This window comes from Cherax quadricarinatus, chromosome 62 (genome assembly GCF_038502225.1).
Source record: "Cherax quadricarinatus isolate ZL_2023a chromosome 62, ASM3850222v1, whole genome shotgun sequence".
In the NCBI taxonomy this organism is placed as follows: domain Eukaryota; kingdom Metazoa; phylum Arthropoda; class Malacostraca; order Decapoda; family Parastacidae; genus Cherax; species Cherax quadricarinatus.
Window position 1 is genome coordinate 25807124 of NC_091353.1, and position 27556 is coordinate 25834679.

General features: G+C 42.8%; 1 protein-coding gene across 1 annotated transcript in view; it reads left to right on the top strand.

Annotated features, from left to right (window-relative positions):
• Positions 1 to 27556, top strand: part of LOC128687235 (DNA-directed RNA polymerase II subunit RPB1-like) — a gene marked incomplete at its 3' end in the record, with an annotated part of 100602 nt that overhangs the window by 23494 nt on the left and 49552 nt on the right. The window contains 3 exon segments of the mRNA XM_070098291.1: positions 3675 to 3888; positions 22367 to 22515; positions 23495 to 23764. Of these exon segments, the coding sequence (XP_069954392.1) occupies positions 22438 to 22515; positions 23495 to 23764 (348 nt within the window).

Here is a 27556-nt window from a genome sequence, read left to right on the forward strand (position 1 = left end):
AGTAGAATATTCAAGAGGTTATTAGTAGAATTACAGTAAATCAACCATTAAAATCACATTATGAAGCTCTGTGTAGTCGGCGGTAAATCGAACAAACGGCCTTCCACGTGGATTACTTGCAATTTTTGTAAAAATTGGTGTCACACCCCTTGTGCAGATATCCAAGAACTATCTACAAGCAGTATTAAATCAGGGAAGTGTTTTTGGGTATGCCCAAATGAGATCAATCTGTGGACTAAAATCACATTGGTATTAAAAGAGGATAACATCAAAGCAGCCTTCATAGAAAACCTGGAAGCATTCTATAACAGATGGGAAAATAAAAAGTCTGGGCTGGATGGTGGCCCTTGGTGCGGATGCTGTCCTGGCCGACAGTAACTGTATGTGACGCTGGAGGTGCTGGCCATGTAGTCAGAAACTGTAAGGCTGGAGGTGCTGTCCTGGTAGACAGTAATGGTGAGGCTGGAGGTGCTGTCCAGGTAGACAGTAATGGTGAGGCTGGAGGTGCTGGTGAAGCCAGGTGCTGTCCTGGGAGACAGTAATGGTGAAGCTGGAGGTGCTGTGGAGAGGTGCTGTCCATGGTGAGGCTGGAGGTGCTGTCCAGGTAGACAGTAAGTGAAGCTGGAGGTGGTGAGGCTGGATGTGCTGTCCTGGTAGACAGTAATGATTAGGCTGGAAGTGCTGTCCTGGTAGACAGTAATGGTGAAGCTGGAGGTGCTGTCTTGGTAGACAGTAATGGTGAGGATGGAGGTGCTGTCCAGGTAGACAGTAAATGTATGCATGAGGGAATGCATATAAATGACCTCGAGGGAGACAGGAGCTGTAGTGGGAAAACAAGTGTAGTCAAGGACAAGATAAAACCAATATTACAAACTAGTAATACCACAGGAGATAGCAAACAAGGGGACTCCACTAGCAATAGTGAGGATATATTACCAGAAACAACTGGTGAGAGCTCCATTGTTAGTACTAGTGAGGATAGGAATGAGACAGGTAAACATGCACCAACAGGGAATACAGTCACAGAAACCCAAGGCAAACGGAAACCAAGCCTGTGCACATACTATGCACTTGGTATCTGCAGGCATGGGAAATCTGGAAAAACAGATGGGACGTGCAACTTTGACCACCCTAGAAAATGCCGTGCCCATATGACAACAGGAAAATGCAAACTCACTTCCTGTAAGCTTTTTCACCCTGAAATGTGTCCCTCTTCAGTACAGGAAAGACTGTGCTATAACTTAAATTGCCAGGCACACCATCTAAAGGGGACAAAAAGATACAAAACATCCAGGCCATGGGAAAACCTGGGTAGCCACAGCTCCCAGGCAACGGAAAAGAATAACAGAGCGGCTGAAAGAGGCCAATATATCTGAAATGCGTAGGAAAAAACACTGGTCAGAGAAATAGCAAGCATCGAACTTAAGCTAAAGGCATAAATGATATCGAAAGAAACCCAAAGTATTTCTTTTCTTATGCCAAATCAAAGTCGAGAACAACGTCCAGTATTGGGCCCCTACTTAAACAAGATGGGTCCTACACAGATGACAGCAAGGAAATGAGTGAGCTACTCAAGTCCCAATATGACTCAGTTTTTAGCAAGCCGCTAACCAGACTGAGAGTCGAAGATCAAAATGAATTTTTTATGAGAGAGCCACAGAATTTGGTTAACACAAGCCTATCTGATGTTATCCTGACGCCAAATGACTTCGAACAGGCGATAAATGACATGCCCATGCACTCTGCCCCAGGGCCAGACTCATGGAACTCCGTGTTCATCAAGAACTGCAAGAAGCCCCTATCACGAGCTTTTACCATCCTATGGAGAGGGAGCATGGACACGGGGGTCGTCCCACAGTTACTAAAAACAACAGACATAGCCCCACTCCACAAAGGGGGCAGTAAAGCAATAGCAAAGAACTACAGACCGATAGCACTAACATCCCATATCATAAAAATCTTTGAAAGGGTCCTAAGAAGCAAGATCGCCACCCATCTAGATACCCATCAATTACACAACCCAGGGCAACATGGGTTTAGAGCAGGTCGCTCCTGTCTGTCTCAACTACTGGATCACTACGACAAGGTCCTAGATGCACTAGAAGACAAAAAGAATGCAGATGTAATATATACAGACTTTGCAAAAGCCTTCGACAAGTGTGACCATGGCGTAATAGCGCACAAAATGCGTGCTAAAGGAATAACAGGAAAAGTTGGTAGATGGATCTATAATTTCCTCACAAACAGAACACAAAGAGTAGTAGTCAACAGAGTAAAGTCTGAGGCGGCTACGGTGAAAAGCTCTGTTCCACAAGGCACAGTACTCGCTCCCATCTTGTTTCTCATCCTCATATCTGACATAGACAAGGATGTCAGCCACAGCACCGTGTCTTCCTTTGCAGATGACACCCGAATCTGCATGACAGTGTCTTCCATTGCAGACACTGCAAGGCTCCAGGCGGACATCAACCAAATCTTTCAGTGGGCTGCAGAAAACAATATGAAGTTCAACGATGAGAAATTTCAATTACTCCGATATGGTAAACATGAGGAAATTAAAACTTCATCAGAGTACAAAACAAATTCCTGGCCACAAAATAGAGCGAAAAACCAACGTCAAAGACCTGGGAGTGATCATGTCGGAGGATCTCACCTTCAAGGACCATAACATTGTATCAATCGCATCTGCTAGAAAAATGACAGGATGGATAATGAGAACCTTCAAAACTAGGGATGCCAAGCCCATGATGACACTCTTCAGGTCGCTTGTTCTATCTAGGCTGGAATATTGCTGCACACTAACAGCACCTTTCAAGGCAGGTGAAATTGCTGACCTAGAAAATGTACAGAGAACCTTCACGGCGCGCATAACGGAGATAAAACACCTCAATTACTGGGAGCGCTTGAAGTTCCTGAACCTGTATTCCCTGGAACGCAGGCGGGAGAGATACATGATTATATACACCTGGAAAATCCTAGAGGGACTAGTACCGAACTTGCACACGAAAATCACTCACAACGAAAGCAAAAGACTTGGCAGACGATGCAACATCCCCCCAATGAAAAGCAGGGGTGTCACTAGCACGTTAAGAGACAATACAATAAGTGTCAGGGGCCCGAGACTGTTCAACTGCCTCCCAGCATACATAAGGGGGATTACCAATAGACCCCTGGCAGTCTTCAAGCAGGCACTGGACAAGCACCTAAAGTCGGTACCTGACCAGCCGGGCTGTGGCTCGTACGTTGGATTGCGTGCAGCCAGCAGTAACAGCCTGGTTGATCAGGCTCTGATCCACCAGGAGGCCTGGTCACAGACCGGGCCGCGGGGGCGTTGACCCCCGGAACTCTCTCCAGGTAAACTCCAGGTAATTTATCCCAAAAAAACAAGCACACTCATGAATTTTAGCTGACAGAGAAAATATTTTCGTACGATACGTCGGTTTTGGCGTCATGCCGAAATATTCCTGATTTTTGGCGGCTGCCTGAGTCCCCTGTGAGCCAATCATGGCCTTCCTAATTGATGACGTCACAGTCTTCCATCCAAACAAATAGTCTCGTTCGTCCTGATAGGTGACGTCATAGACTGTCTCATATTCATGAACCAATCACAGCTTTGCTTTATCAATCACTCATGACGTCATTAACCATATAAATGATGTCATTGTCACTTTCAGATAAGCGAGTGCGGGTCAGGAGCTAGAGCCACCCTTACTTTTCCCAGGATCAAACATCATTATCTTCTATATCCCAGGCTTTACATAACTCCTGGAGTTTACCTGGAGAGAGTTCCGGGGGTCAACGCCCCCGCGGCCCGGTCTGTGACCAGGCCTCATGGTGGATCAGGGCCTGATCAACCAGGCTGTTACTGCTGTCTGCACGCAATCCAACGTACGAGACAAAGCCCGGCTGGTCAGGTACCGACTTTAGGTGCTTGTCATGTATAACTCCTGTATAACTCCTGTATAACTCATGTATAACTCATGTATAACTCCTGTATAACTCATGTATAACTCCTGTATAACTCATGTATAACTCATGTATAACTCCTGTATAACTCATGTATAACTCCTGCATAACTCATGTATAACTCATGTATAACTCATGTATAACTCATGTATAACTCCTGTATAACTCCTGCATAACTCATGTATAACTCATGTATAACTCATGTATAACTCATGTATAACTCATGTATAACTCCTGTATAACTCATGTATAACTCATGTATAACTCCTGTATAACTCATGTATAACTCCTGCATAACTCATGTATAACTCATGTATAACTCATGTATAACTCCTGTATAACTCCTGCATAACTCATGTATAACTCATGTATAACTCATGTATAACTCCTGTATAACTCATGTATAACTCATGTATAACTCATGTATAACTCATGTATAACTCCTGTATAACTCCTGCATAACTCATGTATAACTCATGTATAACTCATGTATAACTCCTGTATAACTCATGTATAACTCATGTATAACTCCTGTATAACTCCTGCATAACTCATGTATAACTCCTGTATAACTCATGTATAACTCATGTATAACTCATGTATAACTCCTGTATAACTCCTGTATAACTCATGTATAACTCATGTATAACTCACGTATAACTCCTGCATAACTCATGTATAACTCATGTATAACTCCTGTATAACTCATGTATAACTCCTGCATAACTCATGTATAACTCATGTATAACTCATGTATAACTCATGTATAACTCCTGTATAACTCATGTATAACTCATGTATAACTCATGTATAACTCATGTATAACTCATGTATAACTCATGTATAACTCATGTATAACTCATGTATAACTCATGTATAACTCATGTATAACTCATGTATAATTTTAAATAATAATAATAATAATAATAATAATAATAATAATAATAATAATAATAATAATAATAATAAAAATAATAATAATAATAATAATAATAATAATAATAATAAAAATAATAATAATAATAATAATAATAATAATAATAATAATAATAATGACAATAATAATAATAATAATAATAATACCTGGAGAGAGTTCCGGGGGTCAACGCCCCCGCGGCCCGGTCTGTGACCAGGCCTCCTGGTGGATCAGAGCCTGATCAACCAGGCTGTTGCTGCTGGCTGCACGCAAACCAACGTACGAGCCACAGCCCGGCTGGTCAGGAACCGACTTTAGGTGCTTGTCCAGTGCCAGCTTGAAGACTGCCAGGGGTCTGTTGGTAATCCCCCTTATGTATGCTGGGAGGCAGTTGAACAGTCTCGGGCCCCTGACACTTATTGTATGGTCTCTTAACGTGCTAGTGACACCCCTGCTTTTCATTGGGGGGATGTTGCATCGTCTGCCAAGTCTTTTGCTTTCGTAGTGAGTGATTTTCGTGTGCAAGTTCGGTACTAGTCCCTCTAGGATTTTCCAGGTGTATATAATCATGTATCTCTCCCGCCTGCGTTCCAGGGAATACAGGTTTAGGAACCTCAAGCGCTCCCAGTAATTGAGGTGTTTTATCTCCGTTATGCGCGCCGTGAAGGTTCTCTGTACATTTTCTAGGTCAGCAATTTCACCTGCCTTGAAAGGTGCTGTTAGTGTGCAGCAATATTCCAGCCTAGATAGAACAAGTGACCTGAAGAGTGTCATCATGGGCTTGGCCTCCCTAGTTTTGAAGGTTCTCATTATCCATCCTGTCATTTTTCTAGCAGATGCGATTGATACAATGTTATGGTCCTTGAAGGTGAGATCCTCCGACATGATCACTCCCAGGTCTTTGACGTTGGTGTTTCGCTCTATTTTGTGGCCAGAATTTGTTTTGTACTCTGATGAAGATTTAATTTCCTCGTGTTTACCATATCTGAGTAATTGAAATTTCTCATCGTTGAACTTCATATTGTTTTCTGCAGCCCACTGAAAGATTTGGTTGATGTCCGCCTGGAGCCTTGCAGTGTCTGCAATGGAAGACACTGTCATGCAGATTCGGGTGTCATCTGCAAAGGAAGACACGGTGCTGTGGCTGACATCCTTGTCTATGTCGGATATGAGGATGAGGAACAAGATGGGAGCGAGTACTGTGCCTTGTGGAACAGAGCTTTTCACCGTAGCTGCCTCGGACTTTACTCTGTTGACGACTACTCTCTGTGTTCTGTTAGTGAGGAAATTATAGATCCATCGACCGACTTTTCCTGTTATTCCTTTAGCACGCATTTTGTGCGCTATTACGCCATGGTCACACTTGTCGAAGGCTTTTGCAAAGTCTGTATATATTACATCTGCATTCTTTTTGTCTTCTAGTGCATTTAGGACCTTGTCGTAGTGATCCAATAGTTGAGACAGACAGGAGCGACCTGTTCTAAACCCATGTTGCCCTGGGTTGTGTAACTGATGGGTTTCTAGATGGGTGGTGATCTTGCTTCTTAGGACCCTTTCAAAGATTTTTATGATATGGGATGTTAGTGCTATCGGTCTGTAGTTCTTTGCTGTTGCTTTACTGCCCCCTTTGTGGAGTGGGGCTATGTCTGTTGTTTTTAGTAACTGTGGGACGACCCCCGTGTCCATGCTCCCTCTCCATAGGATGGAAAAGGCTCGTGATAGGGGCTTCTTGCAGTTCTTGATGAACACGGAGTTCCATGAGTCTGGCCCTGGGGCAGAGTGCATGGGCATGTCATTTATCGCCTGTTCGAAGTCATTTGGCGTCAGGATAACATCGGATAGGCTTGTGTTAACCAAATTTTGTGGCTCTCTCATAAAAAATTCATTTTGATCTTCGACTCTCAGTCTGGTTAGCGGCTTGCTAAAAACTGAGTCATATTGGGACTTGAGTAGCTCACTCATTTCCTTGCTGTCATCTGTGTAGGACCCATCTTGTTTAAGTAGGGGCCCAATACTGGACGTTGTTCTCGACTTTGATTTGGCATAGGAGAAGAAATACTTTGGGTTTCTTTCGATTTCATTTATGGCTTTTAGTTCTTCCCGCGATTCCTGACTCCTATAAGATTCCTTTAGCTTAAGTTCGATGCTTGCTATTTCTCTGACCAGTGTCTCCCTACGCATTTCAGATATATTGACCTCTTTTAGCCGCTCTGTTATTCTTTTCCGTCGCCTGTAAAGGGAGCGCCTGTCTCTTTCTATTTTACATCTACTCCTCCTTTTTCTTAGAGGAATAAGCCTTGTGCATACATCGAGTGCCACCAAGTTAATCTGTTCTAGGCATAAGTTGGGGTCTGTGTTGCTTAGTATATCTTCCCAGCTTATATCGGTTAGGACTTGGTTTACTTGGTCCCACTTTATGTTTTTGTTATTGAAGTTGAATTTGGTGAATGCTCCCTCGTGACTAGTCTCATTATGTCGGTCTGGGGCTCCACGCATACATGTCTGAACCTCAATTATGTTGTGATCTGAGTATATTGTTTTTGATATGGTGACATTTCTTATCAGATCATCATTGTTAGTGAAGATGAGGTCTAGTGTATTCTCCAGTCTAGTAGGCTCTATTATTTGCTGGTTTAAATTGAATTTTGTGCAGAGATTTAAAAGCTCGTGTGAGTGTGAGTTTTCATCAGAGCTGCCTCCTGGTGTTATTACTGCAACAATATTATTTGCTATATTCCTCCATTTTAGGTGCCTTAAGTTGAAATCCCCCAGGAGCAAGATGTTGGGTGCAGGAGCTGGAAGATTTTCCAGACAGTGGTCAATTTTTAACAGCTGTTCCTGGAATTGCTGGGATGTTGCATCCGGAGGCTTGTAGACTACCACAATGACTAGGTTTTGGTTCTCGACCTTTACTGCTAAAACTTCCACTACATCATTTGAGGCATTAAGCAGTTCTGTGCAAACAAGTGACTCTGCATTGGGCCGTGCGTGCGTGCTGCGCAGTAGCTCCTGATTGAGTTGTCTTTTGCGCAGTGTTGACGTGTACTTAGCTCTGTGAAGACCTGTTTGCGCGCTCTCTACGAATTGAAGCAAGATGCCCTCCATCGAGCAACTTTACCAACAGCTTAAGGAAGAATTGAGGATGGCGAAGATGGAGATTCGGCGACTGACCGAGGAAAACAAGAAGATTCGTAGTAGTCCTCCTGTTTTGAGTCCTCAGGTCAAGAAGGGAAACTGGTCAGTGGCTGGACAGCAGGGAACGAAGTTGACGATCAAGAAGACGAATGGAAAGGTAGAAACGATGAAGAAGAAAGAGACTGCCGTGGAAACTGTTGTGGAAACATCTAATACATTCTCAGTGCTACCCGACGAATGTGAGTCGACTACTGGGAACATCACGACGAACGACACCAAGGAAGGTAAGAATATTGTTGTTGTTGGGGATAGCCAAGTTAGGTATATGGATAGGGCGTTCTGCTTGAAGGACAGGAGTAGGAGACAGAGAGTTTGCTTTCCTGGGGCTGGGATGGAGGATATTGTTAGCCGTCTGGATGACATCATGAGAGGTAATGGGAGCAATCCTATTATCTGTCTCAGTGCTGGAGGCAACGATGTTGGCAGACGTAGGAGTGAAGACCTGATTAGCAGGTATAGGTCAGCAATAGAAATAATTAGGAGTAAGGGTGGGAACCCTGTCATATGTGGTATTTTGCCAAGGAGAGGAGTTGGAAATGAATGGTTGTCCAGGGCAATTGGTGTCAATTGCTGGCTGGACAAATACTGTAAGGAAAATGCGGTAACATTCATTGACAACTGGGACCTCTTCTATGGCAGAAATGACATGTATGCCAGGGATGGGGTTCACTTATCTAGGTCTGGGGTGGTAGCACTGGCAACTGCAGTGGAGGGAGCAGTTAGGACTTTAAACTAGGAATAGTTAGTGGTATGGGTTTTGGCAGGAAAACAGTGAAGTCCCAGTGTAGTAATATTACGAGTTCTAGGGGAACTAGTAATAAGCAGAACGAGGTAGATATTGAAAAGCCAGGGACTTTGGGTGATAAGGACAGTAATAGGTTTAGTAGAAAAACAGAAATGAGCAGGAAGGGTAAAGAGAAAGGAGAGTCTTTCAATGTTTATTATGCTAATTGCCGTAGTGCTAGGAATAAGATGGACGAGTTGAGATTAGTTGCTAGTGCAGGTAACATTGATGTATTTGCCTTAACTGAGACGTGGTTTAATTCAAAAAGTCGGGACATGCCTGCGGAATGTCACATTCAGGGTTTTAAATTGTTCCAAGTAGATAGAAGTATCGGGAAGGGGGGTGGGGTGGCATTGTATGTCCGAGATCGCTTGAACTGTTGCATAAAAACGGGTATTAAGTCTGAAGTAACACATACAGAGTCTGTTTGGATAGAATTTTCAGAGGGGCATGAAAAACTGATTTTAGGAGTGATATACCGTCCCCCAAACTTAGATAGGGACCAAGGGAGACTACTATGGGAGGAAATTGTTAAGGCCACAAGGCACGATAATGTAGTAATTCTAGGAGACTTTAACTTTAGTCATATTGATTGGAATTTCTTGACTGGGAATTTAGAATCATACGACTTCTTAGAAGTAGTTCAGGATTGTTTTTTGAAGCAGTTTGTGACAGAACCTACAAGGGGAAATAACCTGCTTGACTTAGTTATGGCAAACAATGAATCCCTTGTTAATAATTTAGAAATTTCAGAGGAACTGGGTGCTAGCGACCACAAATCAATTACATTTAGCATTGAATGGAAGTACGATAGTAGCGATAACTCAGTAACAGTCCCAGATTTTCGCTTAGCAGATTACGATGGGCTTAGAGAACACTTATCATCTGTTGACTGGGGTAACGAAGAGAGCTATCAATATGACAGTTTTCTGAACACTATACATGCTGCTCAAAGAACGTTTATCCCATATAAAGAAATTAGATCAAATAGAAATGACCCAAAATGGATGAATAATAGGCTCAAATATCTACTAGGGCATAAGAAAGGAATTTATAGGCGTATCAAAAGAGGTGAGGGTCATCTTATGAATCAGTATATTGACATTAAGAGGGACATTAAAAAGGGGATAAGAAAAGCTAAAAGGGACTATGAAATTAAAGTTGCTAGGGATTCTAAAACTAACCCAAAAAGTTTTTTCCAGGTCTATAGAACAAAAGTTAGAGATAAGATAGGTCCCCTTAAAAATAACTATGGGCACCTTACTGACAAAGAGAATGAAATGTGCTCGATTTTAAATAATTATTTTCTCTCAGTTTTTACACAGGAAGACACTAACAATATTCCAGTAATTAATTTTTATAGTGGGCTAGAAGAAGATAAATTATGTAACATCACAGTCACTAGTGAAATGGTGTGAAGCAGATAGACAGACTGAAGCAAAATAAGTCGCCGGGTCCTGATGAGGTTTTTTCAAGGGTTCTTAAGGAATGCAAAATGGAACTCTGTGTGTATACCTGGAGTTTACCTGGAGAGAGTTCCGGGGGTCAACGCCCCCGCGGCCCGGTCTGTGACCAGGCCTCCTGGTGGATCAGAGCCTGATCAACCAGGCTGTTGCTGCTGGCTGCACGCAAACCAACGTACGAGCCACAGCCCGGCTGATCAGGAACTGACTTTAGGTGCTTGTCCAGTGCCAGCTTGAAGACTGCCAGGGGTCTGTTGGTAATCCCCCTTATGTGTGCTGGGAGGCAGTTGAACAGTCTCGGGCCCCTGACACTTATTGTATGGTCTCTTAACGTGCTAGTGACACCCCTGCTTTTCATTGGGGGGATGGTGCATCGTCTGCCAAGTCTTTTGCTTTCGTAGTGAGTGATTTTCGTGTGCAAGTTCGGTACTAGTCCCTCTAGGATTTTCCAGGTGTATATAATCATGTATCTCTCCCTCCTGCGTTCCAGGGAATACAGGTTTAGGAACCTCAAGCGCTCCCAGTAATTGAGGTGTTTTATCTCCGTTATGCGCGCCGTGAAAGTTCTCTGTACATTTTCTAGGTCGGCAATTTCACCTGCCTTGAAAGGTGCTGTTAGTGTGCAGCAATATTCCAGCCTAGATAGAACAAGTGACCTGAAGAGTGTCATCATGGGCTTGGCCTCCCTAGTTTTGAAGGTTCTCATTATCCATCCTGTCATTTTTCTAGCAGATGCGATTGATACAATGTTATGGTCCTTGAAGGTGAGATCCTCCGACATAATCACTCCCAGGTCTTTGACGTTGGTGTTTCGCTCTATTTTGTGGCCAGAATTTGTTTTGTACTCTGATGAAGATTTAATTTCCTCATGTTTACCATATCTGAGTAATTGAAATTTCTCATCGTTGAACTTCATATTGTTTTCTGCAGCCCACTGAAAGATTTGGTTGATGTCCGCCTGGAGCCTTGCAGTGTCTGCAATGGAAGACACTGTCATGCAGATTCGGGTGTCATCTGCAAAGGAAGACACGGTGCTGTGGCTGACATCCTTGTCTATGTCGGATATGAGGATGAGGAACAAGATGGGAGCGAGTACTGTGCCTTGTGGAACAGAGCTTTTCACCGTAGCTGCCTCGGACTTTACTCTGTTGACGACTACTCTCTGTGTTCTGTTAGTGAGGAAATTATAGATCCATCGACCGACTTTTCCTGTTATTCCTTTAGCACGCATTTTGTGCGCTATTACGCCATGGTCACACTTGTCGAAGGCTTTTGCAAAGTCTGTATATATTACATCTGCATTCTTTTTGTCTTCTAGTGCATTTAGGACCTTGTCGTAGTGATCCAATAGTTGAGACAGACAGGAGCGACCTGTTCTAAACCCATGTTGCCCTGGGTTGTGTAACTGATGGGTTTCTAGATGGGTGGTGATCTTGCTTCTTAGGACCCTTTCAAAGATTTTTATGATATGGGATGTTAGTGCTATTGGTCTGTAGTTCTTTGCTGTTGCTTTACTGCCCCCTTTGTGGAGTGGGGCTATGTCTGTTGTTTTTAGTAACTGTGGGACGACCCCCGTGTCCATGCTCCCTCTCCATAGGATGGAAAAGGCTCGTGATAGGGGCTTCTTGCAGTTCTTGATGAACACAGAGTTCCATGAGTCTGGCCCTGGGGCAGAGTGCATGGGCATGTCATTTATCGCCTGTTCGAAGTCATTTGGCGTCAGGATAACATCGGATAGGCTTGTGTTAATCAAATTTTGTGGCTCTCTCATAAAAAATTCATTTTGATCTTCGACTCTCAGTCTGGTTAGCGGCTTGCTAAAAACTGAGTCATATTGGGACTTGAGTAGCTCACTCATTTCCTTGCTGTCATCTGTGTAGGACCCATCTTGTTTAAGTAGGGGCCCAATACTGGACGTTGTTCTCGATTTTGATTTGGCATAGGAGAAGAAATACTTTGGGTTTCTTTCGATTTCATTTATGGCTTTTAGTTCTTCCCGCGATTCCTGACTCCTAAAGGATTCTTTTAGCTTAAGTTCGATGCTTGCTATTTCTCTGACCAGTGTCTCCCTACGCATTTCAGATATATTGACCTCTTTTAGCCGCTCTGTTATTCTTTTCCGTCGCCTGTAAAGGGAGCGCCTGTCTCTTTCTATTTTACATCTACTCCTCCTTTTTCTTAGAGGAATAAGCCTTGTGCATACATCGAGTGCCACCGAGTTAATCTGTTCTAGGCATAAGTTGGGGTCTGTGTTGCTTAGTATATCTTCCCAGCTTATATCGGTTAGGACTTGGTTTACTTGGTCCCACTTTATGTTTTTGTTATTGAAGTTGAATTTGGTGAATGCTCCCTCGTGACTAGTCTCATTATGTCGGTCTGGGGCTCCACGCATACATGTCTGAACCTCAATTATGTTGTGATCTGAGTATATTGTTTTTGATATGGTGACATTTCTTATCAGATCATCATTGTTAGTGAAGATGAGGTCTAGTGTATTCTCCAGTCTAGTAGGCTCTATTATTTGCTGGTTTAAATTGAATTTTGTGCAGAGATTTAAAAGCTCGTGTGAGTGTGAGTTTTCATCAGAGCTGCCTCCTGGTGTTATTACTGCAACAATATTATTTGCTATATTCCTCCATTTTAGGTGCCTTAAGTTGAAATCCCCCAGGAGCAAGATGTTGGGTGCAGGAGCTGGAAGATTTTCCAGACAGTGGTCAATTTTTAACAGCTGTTCCTGGAATTGCTGGGATGTTGCATCCGGAGGCTTGTAGACTACCACAATGACTAGGTTTTGGTTCTCGACCTTTACTGCTAAAACTTCCACTACATCATTTGAGGCATTAAGCAGTTCTGTGCAAACAAGTGACTCTGCAATGTACAGGCCAACCCCCCCCCCTTTTGCCTGTTCACTCTGTCACATCTGTATAGGTTGTAACCTGGGATCCATATTTCGTTGTCCAAGTGATCCTTTATGTGGGTCTCAGTGAAAGCCGCGAACATTGCCTTTGCCTCTGCAAGCAGTCCACGGATGAAAGGTATTTTGTTGTTTGTTGCTGGCTTTAGACCCTGTATATTTGCAAAGAAGAATGTTATCGGACTGGTGGTATTGTTGGTACTGGGGGGGGATTTTTTTTCCGGCATTAGTATCTGTATCTGTTGGTTTGGAGTGGAGGCCATCGACTGTGGTTCCACTCCAGGAATGACTGGATTTGGTGTACGATTTCTGCCATTTCCTGCCAGTTTTTTTTCCTTCCTGGCACTAAAAAACCTCTCCCTCTTGAGTGGCTGTGGCTACCCAGGTTTTCCCATGGCCTGGATGTTTTGTATCTTTTTGTCCCCTTTAGATGGTATGCCTGGCAATTTAAGTTATAGCACAGTCTTTCCTGTACTGAAGAGGTACACATTTCAGGGTGAAAAAGCTTACAGGAAGGGAGTTTGCATTTTCCTGTTGTCATATGGGCATGGCATTTTCTAGGGTGGTCATAGTTGCACGTCCCATCTGTTTTTCCAGATTTCCCATGCCAGCAGATACCAAGTGCATAGTATGTGCACAGGCTTGGTTTCCGTTTGCCTTGGGTTTCTGTGACTGTATTCCCTGTTGGTGCATGTTTCCCTGTCTTACTTCTATCCTCCCTAGCACCAACAATGGAGCTCCCACCAGTTGTTTTTGGTAATATATCCTCACTATTGCTAGTGGAGTCCTCTTGTTTGCTATTTCCTGCGGTATTTCTAGTTTGCAATATTGGTTTTATCTTATCTTTGACTACACTTGTTTCCCTACTATGGCTCCTGTCCCCTATGAGGTCATTTATATGTATTCCTTCCTGCGTATAATTCCCGACTACCTGGACAAAATCTCCAGCTTCACCATTACTGTCTCCCAGGACAGCATCTCCAGCTTCCACATTACTGTCTCCCAGGACAGCACCTCCAGCTTCACCATTACTGTCTCCCAGGACAGCACCTCCAGCTTCACCATTACTGTCTCCCAGGACAGCACCTCCAGCTTCACCATTACTGTCTCCCAGGACAGCACTATCAGCCCCACATTTACTGACTACCAGGACATCACCTCCAGCCTTACAGTTTCTGACTACATGGCCAGTATCAAGGGCAGTACCATTCAGCCCAGACTTTTTATGTTCCCATCTGTTGTAGAAAGCTTCCAGGTTTTCTATGAAAGCAGCTTTGATGTTATCCTCTTTTAATACCCTTGTGATTTTAGTCCACAGATTTTCCTCATTTGGGCATACCCAAAAACACTTCTCTGTTTTAATACTGCTTGTAGCTAGTTCTGGGATATCTGCACAAGGGGCGTGACACCAATTTCCACAAAAATGACAATTTATCCATGTGGAAGCCCGTTTGTTTGACTGACCACAGACTACACACAGCTTCATAATGATTTGAATGGTTGATTTACTGCAATTCTACTAGCAACCTCTTGAATATTCTATTAATAACCTTAAATGAAGCTCTAGCTATTTGTATTTCTGTTTCTAACTCTTTTTGTATATTGGACAGCTTACCGTCACGTTCCTGATTTTTAATGTTTGTGTTTATAAGGGCGCCTACAACCCCATCCGTTTACAGTCTGCTTTATTGTCCAACGAAACTGTTTGAAACCAGTCCCGGGTTCGGACCAGTCAAGGGTTCGGACCAGTCAAGGGTTCGGACCAGTCGATCTGCTCTGATCAGTGGGTCACTTATTTAAAACATACTGGTCGGTGATTTGAGCTAACACATGAAGGATCTACTGGAAATTATCTACCCGAGTAATATGTGATTTGACTGATACAAAAGTATAACTTGCGTGTTGAAGAGCCGGTGATATCTGGCAGCTCCTACAATGACGAACGGTCGACCTCCTTGTTTATCAATCGCTGTATCTGGCTTTTCTATTTTTTTTTTTTCCGTCTCCACCACAATAAATGCTATATTATCACTATAGTTGACTGGTGCAAATTTTGGAGGAAGGACGCTTTTTCTGTAGTAATAATTGCTTCTCGTTGTGTATATTGCGACCGCTGGTAACTACAGGTTATATGAAATTCACAGTAACGTCTCGTATTTCAAGAAAAAGAAACTAATGAAAGTCACTCCACTCCACTAAGTACCATTATAATACTGGTTAGAATGCCTAAGCGTACGTAATAAGGCAAATAGATTACTGGGATTTATATCAAGAAGTGTAAGCATCAGAAGTCCGGAGGTCATACTGCAGCTTTATACATCATTAGTAAGGCCTCACCTAGATTATGCAGCTCAGTTCTGGTCTCCATATTATAGAATGGACATAAATTCGTTAGAAAACATTCAGCGTAGGATGACTAAATTAATACATAGCATTAGAAATCTTCCTTATGAAGAAAGATTGAAGACTCTTAAGTTACATTCACTTGTTAGACGAAGAATGAGGGGAGACCTGATCGAAGTGTATAAGTGGAAGATAGGTATTAATAAAGGGGATATTAATAAGGTCTTGAGGATCTCTCTCCAAGAGAGAACCCGCAGTAATGGATTTAAATTAGATAAGTTTAGATTTAGAAAGGACATAGGAAAGTATTGGTTTGGAAATAGGGTAGTTGATGAGTGGAACAGTCTACCTAGTTGGGTTATTGAGGTTGGGACTTCGGGTAGTTTCAAATTTAGGTTGGATAAGTACATGAGTGGGAGGGGTTGGATTTGAGTGAGACTTTCACATCAGAGCTTATTTCTTGGGTGGCATTGAAAATTGGGTTGGGCAAATGTTTTGTTAGTGGGATGAATTGTAAAGGACCTGCCTAGTATGGGCCAACAGGCCTCCTGCAGTGTTTCTCCTTTCTTATGTTCTTATGTTCTTAGTTATAGTGATACTTGTAATGTTAGTGGGGGAGGGAATGTGAGTGGTGGTGTCACCTATCATACATTCACACATGAACAGCGTCGTGCTCTGTGTAAACAAAGACTCCCACGAGGCCTTACAACTGGAAATGCACTTAAAAAGCTCATGGACCAGGGTAACACTGCTGACATTGTGCAAGACAGGTATACAATACCGACAAGATGAAAGTTAAGACACTTATGCAACATCTGGTTATCTTTATTGTTGACGTTACGCCATCCAGTGGCTTTATCAATACAAATTCCAGGACAATTTGTATTGATAAAGCCAATGGATGGCGAAACGTCTACAATAAAGATAACCAGATGTTGCACAAGTGTCTTAACTTTCACTGCTGACAATTATAACCTCTGCTGTTTATATGAACAATTTTTTCTTTATGCTGAGAAACTCAACAAGATCCCAGGACTACTATAATGGATCAAAACTCGTATAAACTTTCTATATTAAGTTGGGATATTGCATCACTTAGAAAAAGATTTCCTGACCTTCATCATAAAGTAACCACTGAACCCATTGATGTTGTGTGTCTACAAGAGTGCAGAGTCCCTGAAAAATCCCAACCCCTTAAATTGCCATCATTTGTTGCATATAACCTCAAATCTACTAACTCTTGTGTTCTATATATTAAAAAATCACTTCCCCATCCACTTCTTACACATAAGAAAACAGAGGGGCTACAATACCACGATGTTAGGACTTATACTGGGAACTCTGCTGTCAACATATTTAACTTGTATGCTCCTGCTGATAAGTTTAATTACTTGGAGCTCCCAACTTGTGCTCAGTCTGAACCTACTCTTATTATTGACGATTATAATGCAAGTCACAAAAGCATCGGAAACTCACAGTTTGGTAATCGTAATGGTAAACAACTGTTGTCACTCTTAAAAACTCATGATAATGTGCAAATTGTAGGTGACCTTGATCCCACACATATCTATGGAGGCGTCCTTGATCTGTGTCTGGGCTTCAACATTACTTCTGCCAGCTGCGAGTCTTCCATTGTAACAGATATATCATCAAATCATTTCCCAAGGCTAACCTCTCTAGATATTGGTAATACTATCCTCCCTGGTGGGATATTCAAACGGAAACGTTTTAATGTTCTCCCTGATCAGCATGATGACTTTGTTGCACACGTGACTGACTGGTATAATTCCTATGAGTGAACCTCTGTAGAGACTTTTAACAATGACCTTGTGAGCAGTATTCAGAACTACCTGGAACCGCCACCGAAACCTCCTACTACTCTAAACCCATCTAACTCCCATAATAATCAGACCTCCTATAAAACCAATACCTATTACAATGATTCTAAACTTCGAAGATTGAAATGCACTGTTCGCAGACTAGGCCTAGCCTATAGAAACCATAGTACCCCTGAAATGCTGAGCCTCTTCCAAACTGCCCTTACTGCTGCCAGAGAGCGTATGACAGCTGCGGCAGACTGGGAACAATTTGTCACTGGTGTCAATGCTCACACCCCACTTAGCCGGGCATGGAGGGACATAAATAGAATTAAGGGTAACAGGAGTGGGCAGATCGTGCACCCTCATCCCTTACATAGGGCGAATGAGCTAGTCAGTGCTTGGGCTGCTACATCTAGCTATGACAATCTTCTCAGTACCACACAGGCGAAATTAATGGACAAATATGATGCAAGGGAGAGATTGAGTTGTTTTATGCTCAGCAAGGAAGATGACTGTAATTTTCCTTTCACTAACTTTGATCTTGATGCAACACTAACAAAGGGCAACTCCACGTCGCCGGGGAGGATGGTATTACTTACAGCATGCTCAGATTGTTGTGTCGAGTACCATTTCCTAAGCCCAATCAATAAAAAGCATTTTGCTCAATATCTCTTACTAGCTGCTGGCGTAAAACATTCGAGAGGATGATTCTTAATCGTCTTGTGAAGGCTTACTCAGCCCTGTAACAACTTCAGTCAGTATTACCAAGGCTGGCTCCTCCTCAGGAAAATTAATGAATAGAAAAAGAAATAATAACAGACAATGATAAACACTTTATTATTTAGAAACGGAAAATGTAAAACAATAAAACATGAATGGGTATCCTAATTGAAAGAAAAATGAAAAATGAAATGAAAAAAAATTACATTTGAACTCAACGCTAATATAGGTATATCGTGGTAATGGGGTGTCAGGTGTTGGTGACACTGTGTGTTGTTGAAATCGTAGCCATTGCTGATGTGGGGGGGGGGTTAGCAGGTGCTGGTGACCACCACTGGCTCGTTCTTCACAGAGTATAGCCGTGAATAATTACCTCAGATGACAGGAAAACAGGTTCGTTACCACTGCTATGATGAGGGGTTAGGTCCTGCGTTGGCTTACATAACAGGTAAGTAGATTAAACATGGGACGTCTCAGGACGTTAGTCCGTCTCCTTCTATTCTACTCGTTGATTGGCAGGTGACCCACTCTGTCATTCCAAGCTGTAAAGAGAGACAGATTACCCACTGCTTAAGAAATCAGTCTCCATGATAAGTACAATACCTAAAAGATGTGGTGACTGTTAAAACATTTAACCGATCAAGACTGAAAGGACTAAGTTAATTATTGGTCAAAAGTGAAGCTTTCAACCAATAAGTCCACTAAAATATGATCAGGCATGTACTGACAGTAGTGCTGGGAGCTTGTGAGTCGAGTGATTACTGTTTGGCCGGAGCCCCACACGTCACCTTTCGGGGGGTGGGGAAGAGGGAGGGGAAGGGATAGTGGGAGCTAGACTGACCCTACCTTAACAAGCAGCCGGCAGTCAAACTATCACTTTCGGGGAGGGGGAAAAAAGGTGAGAATAGCGGGAGCTGGACTTACCCTACCTTAACAAGTAGCCGGCATGAAACTATTGTTAGTTTATACTCCCTCACTACTCCTATCTATTGAACTTTTCCCTCACACGTCTCATGTACAGAATCAAACCATTTTTGTTTCCCCGGTTGCATGGTTTCATGCATGGAAGGTAAACTCTAGTGTACATCATTGCATAACCACCTTTCTCATTCTGCACACTGACAGCTCATACACTACCTTGACCTTAAATCTGCTACTGATGTAGCCAACCGACATGTAATCATTAGTGAACTTGCCAGAATGGATGTTGGAGGATGGCTTCTTCGCTGGATTAAAGGCTACCTGTGCAATAGAAAGTCGTCTGTGTTGTTCCAGGGACCTAGAAATGTAACTAAAGATTTTGAATTAGGAACCCCACAGGGAGGTGTGCTCAGTCCCACCCTATTCAATATTCTAATTAATGCCTTACTTAATGCTGTGCCTAGCCAGCCCCATCATTATATGATTAGTTTTGCTGATGATATAATGATTCACACCACCGGATTCTCCAGCACCCAAAACATCCTTAACCATGTACTAGCCTCGTGTCAGGACCTGGGGTTGATAATCTCTACTGACAAAGCAAAGATACTAAATAGGCGTCCTCCTCGACAGAGAGGCACAGTTTGTCAGATCCAGTTGCATGATGGATCTCTTCTAGAATATGTAAGCAGTTACAGGTATCTAGGCTTTGAGGTTCTACTGCTTGGACCTGATGTAACGAGACTTTGTCGCCAATACAAAGAAAGGCTGAGAGCACTTAGAGTTGTGGCAGGTTTTCATCCCAGGTATGGAGCTAAGGTTAAAATTGTGAAAATTATGTATCTTGCTTACATTAGATCATTGGTTGATTATGCTGCGCCACTACTTGCACTCTTGTCTGACTGGAAGCTTGAAGGGCTGGAAAAACTGCAAAATGAAGCAATGAGGATCATCATAGGATGCCCTCATATTGCCAAAATTTTAAATATGCAGGTTTTAAAAAACTTGATATTCAAAGCAACAGAGACCGCGTTACTGAACGATATATCCTAATTGTGGTTAGTATGCTCAGGCAAGCCCATTCAAACCCCTGCACAGAAGCCCTCCAAGCTTTCCTCAGCACTGGTGAACACCCCTCCAGATGGATCGAACTGGAACCGACCTCCGCATGAACCAGATACATGATCTGTCAGGTAGGGCAACAGAGGCACTTCCCTGCTCCATGGGATATTACCCCATTCCAAACTACCATTCCCTATTTCCCCCCAAAATACTTCTTCATTCACAAACAAAGCTTCGTCTTGAAGCCAAACATGATGCCTTAAGCTGTGTTGATAACTTAGTCACACAGAACATTCTGTCACAAATTATTTACGTTGATGGTTCTGTTCACCATTCCACTGGTGCAGCTGGTAGTGCTGCTGTTGTCGTACGGAGTGATGGCTCTCATAAAGAAATTGGAGCACGCATCAATAACTGGGCCTCTACCCTTCAAACAGAACTGTTTGCCATACTCCTTCCACTCAAATGCATCCATGTATCTAAGGTTGACACTATAATTGTAACTGATTCTCTGTCATCCATAAATGCTCTCAACTTTATAAGTATAAATTGTGGCATGCTTGTGTCAGAAGCCAGACACAGATGAAATTAAGACACATGTGCAACATCTGGGTATCTTTATTGTAGACGTTTCGCCATCCAGTGGCTTTATCAATACAAATTCCAGGACATAACTTGTACAGAAGATTAAGTAATCAGTCCCTTAACCTAGGAGTAGGTGCGAAGAGCACCGTAGTCGTGGAGATTCTGAAGCAGAAGCAAGGCGCCTGACGCTTATATACTAACGTCAGGTGGAAATGGGACGTGTAGCAGACGAGGGCATAGTCACTGGTAGGCAGGATTTCCCAGTGGAAGTTGTAGTAGTAGTTGTCGTAGTCGTACATAACCAGCAGCAGCAGGAGGAGGAGTGTCGGGAGGGTTCGTGGAGATGTGATGGTTGGAGTTAAACACAGTTGTTGGATGGTAACACTTATATTAGCAGAGTGTGAGAGGGAGAGGCCCAACCTGCCTGTGTTACCTGCAGACCTAAGCGTGGAGAACTGAGGACGAGGCCGGGAGTGCAGCGCTCTCATGCAGCATCACCTGACATCACACAAGCTAGTCACTGAGCCTAGCAAGGGGTCAACTATGTAAAACATATCTATGGTACTATGATACTCAGATAACATTTACATATACAGGGGATCAGCAACTATGCTGACAGGAGGAGGAGGAGGAGGAGGCGGCGGCGGCGGTGGCGGCATTCTTGAGCTTCCCTAGCACTCGGGCCTAGGCTCAAACCTGGGTTATGGCTCCATAAGGATCCTGTAGTGCTTGCTGCCTTTGCATGTCCTAACATCGTCTGCTGCTATGTAGCTGCCTCACTCTTCGAGCCAAGTGTAGGCAGGGTTCGTGGCAGCCCAAGGTGCTTAGCTTCTCCCTCTGAGCCCCGTGGGGGCGGGGAATGGGGCTAGGCCTCGGGACAGTTGGTCCCAGAAGACGATGAGGTACTTGTACCTCCTCCCATGGCAGACATTGGTCTGAGATACTCCCGCGAAAGGGAGCTAAGGCCGGGCCACCACTTGGAAAAGGCCTGGGCCGGGCGATTAGACCGGCGAATCTACAAAGACGAAAAAAGAATCTCCTTCCTGTTAATGTGACTTTGTAAATGGTGAAAGTCGGACCGAAACGAAATCCAGGGAGATTCGTTCATGGAAATGACTCTCCTACTCTATTTCTGCAACATTGCAAGCTCATGATGATGTGTTGAGTACAACACAAGAGGCCTAGAGCTATCATTCAACTTCGACTGTGGTTATTTGTATATTTATGAATGTAAAACATAATTCGGATCTGTACCAAGCATATATTTGTCATTCAATCTGCTTCATAAGGGATACAGTTTTGTCCCGTGGCCTGATGGATAAAGTTTTCGCTTCACACGGCCAGGGTAGAAACATTGGTCGTGTTTCTTTACACTGGTTGTCCATGTCCACCCATCAGTAAAATGGGTACCTGGGTTTAGTGGACTGGTGTGGGTTGCATCCTGGGTGTTAGTGGACTGGTGTGGGTCGCATCCTGGGACAAAACTGACCTAATTTGCGGGAAATGTTCTGCATAACAAGAGGTTTTCTATATAGTAGTATGTCACTGATGTCACCTATGGTCTGTATACCTTGTACATGTACTGGTAGTAAATAAAGATATTATTATTATTATTATTATTATTATTATTATTATTATTATTATTATTATTATATAGCAAGACTTATAACATTTCAGGTGGACTCAGAGGAGGAAGAGAAGATAAAGAAGAGGATATAAGACGAGAGGAAGGGAAGAGAATAGTGATAATGGCTGGACTTGAGAGCAAGGCGCCTCTCCGACCCGTCCGCAGGATACAGTTTGGTATCCTCAGTCCTGATGAAATTGTAAGTTCCTCTCATACTATATAGAAAGCCGCTTGTTATGCGGAACATTTCCCGCAAATTAGGTCAGTTTTGTCCCAGAATGCGACCCACACCAGTCCACTAACACCCAGGATGCGACCCACACCAGTCCACTAACACCCAGGATGCGACCCACACCAGTCCACTAACACCCAGGATGCGACCCACACCAGTCCACTAACACCCAGGATGCGACCCACACCAGTCCACTAACACCCTGGATGCGACCCACACCAGTCCACTAACACCCAGGATGCGACCCACACCAGTCCACTAACACCCAGGATGCGACTCACACCAGTCTGCTAACGCCCATGATGCGACCCACACCAGTCCATTAACACCCAGGTACACATTTTATTAATGGGTGAACAACGTGTGTAAAAAAACTTCTAGCGGTATTTGTCTCACACCGCGTGTCCCTGGACAATATTCGACCGGTGGACCACCGAAGAAGTCTCCATGGACCACCAGTTGAGGGCTGCTGGTTTACACAGAAATAACATGACTTAATAAAGTTGTATATGCTGTTAATGCTACTACTAGTTAAGGTGTCCTGTAGCTCGATTGGTAGTGCACTCAGCTCACACACTGAGGTCCGGGGGTCGATCCCCGGTACGGCTGGAAATCTTTAGGACGTGTTTCCATAAGTCACCTGCTGTCCCTGTTCGCCAGTAAAATAGTTATCTGGGTGTTAATGGACCAGTGTGGGTCGCATCCTGGGACAAAACTAACCTAATTTGCGAGAAATGTTCTGCATTACAAGCGGATTTCTATATAGTAGTATGTCACTGATGTCAGCTATGGTCTGTATACCTTGTACTTGTAGAAATAAATATTACTTTTTTGGAGGGGGGGGGTTATCCTAGGTAATTTACACTATGTATGATAATTGTACTTATGCATACCTGTACCTAAATAAACTTATTAACTAGTACTACTACTACTGTATCCCTAACAGCGTCGTATGTCTGTGACTGAGGGCGGCATCATGTACTCAGAAGTATACGAGAATGGTCGTCCCAAGCTAGGCGGTCTGATGGACCCCCGCCAGGGTTGTCTGGACCGCAATACTCGCTGTACCACCTGTGCTGGTAACATGACCGACTGTCCAGGCCACTTTGGCCACCTGGACCTGGCCAAGCCTGTCTTCCATGTTGGTTTCCTCACCAAGACCGTCAAGATTCTACGTTGTGTGTGTTTCTATTGCAGCAAGCTGCTCTACAACACGGTGAGCAGCGAATGTTGGTGTTGGTCTGAAAATGGTATAGTTACCCCTTTCCGTTTTCCTCCTCAATTGTTTCCCATTTTCTTATCGTTTCTCGTTTTCCTCCTTCAGCCTTTGCGAATGCCATATTCGCGAGGGGAAAAGCTATTGTGTATCTCTTAGAACCACATCGGATATCTATTCACCAATCGTTCCATCAGAGGCGTTGCTAGGGTTGGTGTGACCCGGGGTGGCATCTTTGGTGCCACCCCCATGAAATCCAGGGGCGGGGTGATGGGGGGAGTAAACTCCAGTTACGTCACTACTGCATGACTGGTGACTAATGTTTGGCAATGAGAACGTTTAAGGGCCATACACTAAACAGGAGAATACTTCTCAACTTTATTAATGATAAATAATCGTAGTAATATTGAGGAAACATAAATTCAAATACCACTTTGAGTACAGGCAACAGATCCTACATTTATTCATTTTCAGTGAATCTGATCTTACATTTCCTTGCCTTCAGTCCTTCAAAATCATCTATCACATCATCAGTCAATACTGTCAACTGACCCATTTTCTATGGATAACATTGCCGAGTCAAAGATTCTGGATCGACTCATTGTGGACCGTAAATAGTTTTTAATCAGCTTCAGCTTGGAGAAACTCCTTTCACAAGAAGCTACAGAAACACATATAGTAAGGAACAACCTCAGGCAGAGTGTCAGAGTTGGAAGAGATTCAATGAAATCCCATTCAACTACGAATGTTATAGTGCATCCACTGCAGTCCAGTCCTTAACTTTTTCAATTCAATTCAATTCATTTCATGTTTATTCTCTATAAGGGTTACAATGTGGGGTTTACAGTTTTTGGGTATTATGTGGTTTACATGTTGTAAAATACTAATTACAGAGGGGGCCACTAGGACACCTAGCATGGCTAGGCATTTCGAGCAGACTTTGATTAATTCTTAACATTATATCCTTACAGATTATGGTATTAAGGCTAAGTGACTATATCATAATTTGTGAGTTTAGCAATGTGAATACTTTTGTTTTAGCACAATACAAGGTGTCTATATTGGAGTATCATAGGCAAACTTATGACTAGTTAGGATTTATTATTTTAAGATTAAGATTAGGATTAGTATTTCAAGATCAACATCAGCAGCTTGCAGGTGCTGCCTTAGTCTTGGTATTTCAAGCATGAGCTCATTCTTGCATATTTCATTATAGAAGATTGTGAGTCTTGAAGCATCACCTCCAATTCTTCTTCAGTAGCTTCCACAAGATTCTTTGTTTGAACGACCACAAACATGGCTGCCACATTCTTGATTGATTTTTATCGCATCTCGAGTTCATTATGAAAACCATTAATGCACACCAACATCGACCTCTTATTTTCTTCCTGTAGAGTGAGTCCGGAATCTCTTGCCTGCTCTCCTGCCATCCTCTTCTTTAACCTGATTCTTCTCTCTGTTGGAAATCCATACTTCTAACATTTCAAAAGTGCTGTTGTATTGAATTCTCCACTATGGGATCTCGCCCTTCATATAAAAATATTCGCAGTGCCTCTAGCTTCACTTTGTCAAGAGTTAAATCCTTAGTCTGCAAGTACTGCTGTGCAAGCTGAACCTCCCGAAGTATGTCACACCAGAAATACAGATAACACAGAAATGTGAAATCACACACAACAGAAGGCCTTGTGCTGCTCCTCTTGTATCCAGATTTTCCCGTGGATCGCAAAGAGCTTCAATCGCTGCCACAAATTTCTCGAACGATTCCGCAACTGGTTTCACTGCATTGTAATGAGAACTCCATCTTGTTGTTGATCTTTTCAAAGAGACTGCAGTATGGTCCATTAATACATCCCATCGATGGGTGGAGGAGGCAGTGTATACGCTGACTCAAGACTGCAAAAAAAATTTTACACATGATGAATTCTCGGCAAAAGAATACTGACGACACAAGTTCAATGAATGGTCCACACAACCACTGAAAATTGTCGTCTTGTTCTTTTCCTTAAGAATGGCTTGTACACCTCCATGGACCCCAGCCATGGTGGCAACATTGTCATATCCTTGAGCACGGCACAACATGAAGTCCAGTCCATCACTTTCCAACTTTTTCAGGATATCAGAACTTACATCAGCAGCTTTTTTGCCCTTCAAAGGGAATTAAAACAAGAAAAACTTCCTTCACTTGAACTCTTCCATCCTCCATTTGCACGTACCTGATAACTTCTGACATTTGGTCAGTGTGTAACACATCTGGTGTACTGTCAAACATAACGCTGTAGTATACAGCTCTCTTGATATCAGTAACAAGTTTCTCTTTGACTCGATTTGCCAGAACACTTAAAAACTCATTTTGAGTTGATGGTGAGAGATACGAAACTGATGACCTGTGTTCACTTGAGCTGCACTTCAGTCTCATTAGGTGCTCTTTTAGCACAGGATCATACTTAGCCATTAATTCAACCATCTCAAGAAAGTTAAGACACATGTGCAACATCTGGATATCTTTATTGTAGACGTTTCGCCATCCAGTGGCTTTATCAATACAGATTCTAGGACATAATAGGAAGTCAGTAGAACTATATACAAAAGATGAGGTAATCAGTCCCTCGGCCTTGGAGTTAGTGTTCACAGCATCGTGGTGGAGGAGAATCTGGAGCAAAGGCAAGAAGACTGACGTTTATATAGGCGTCAACTTCGACAACTTCCACTAGTGAGAGGGGCTGGATTTGAGAGGGACCTGACCTCTCAACATCTGAGTTCTTACCTCTCCTAGTGGCCTACGTCTCACCTCTTGGCGCTATAAAAAGCTCCATCCTGTCACTTCTTCTCCATATTGTTTCATACTATGGAACAATTCTCTTCTCCAGACTGAGGGACTGACCACCTCAAAACTTTAAGGGTGATGGACTGATTACATCGTCTTCAAGTATCTTCTGCTTCTATCAACTTTTCTGTACTTGACTGAAGAAGCCTACTGTGTAGGCGAAACGTTTCATAATAAAGATATCTAACTGTTGCATATGTGTCTTACCTAACAACCTGTCGGTATTTTATACCATTTTAATGTTCAATCCTGGAATGGTCTGGAACTGGAATTTTCCAAGAAGAAACGTCACACATCGATGGTAACTCTCAGACTCTCATCCCCTTCATTGCTCTCGCTTATATTACCATTGTCGGAGTCAGAATCAACGTCAGTGTTATCAGTAAGATCATGACTAAAATCATTTGATGAACTCTGGCCGTTATCGAATTTCTTGAGATACTGAACCATAGACTCGGCCATTTTTCGTATTAGCTGAACATTTTCATTTTTTGCCTGCCATTGTTGACATCCACTAGACCACCTTGATTTATGCACTCCATCAGGCATGATATTACATCAATGATGTGAAAAAAGAATGCCAGGTTCACCGTTTTGGTTCTACTGAATATTCGGTAATTTTTAATGGTGACAAAAAAATAAATGGTGCCAATTTTATTATCCTACTGAGGATGAAATGAAGTTAGGAAGCGAAATAAGTGGGTTAAGTTCAGATGAAATTAAGACTAACCATTAATAACTGTTGTTTCATGATTGCATTAATTTTTTCAACAGAACCTAATTTGGATATTTAACTCAGTCTAACCAGAATGAGAACAAAGCAGAAAAAATTAAGCCTACTTTCCAATGAATTGGGAAAAATAATCATAATGGTCATTATGGATGTAATACTAATGTATACCGTATTATTTGGTAAGTCTCCTGCCCCTATAGGCTTTACTCCACAAGGATTGGTAACAACAATGCAT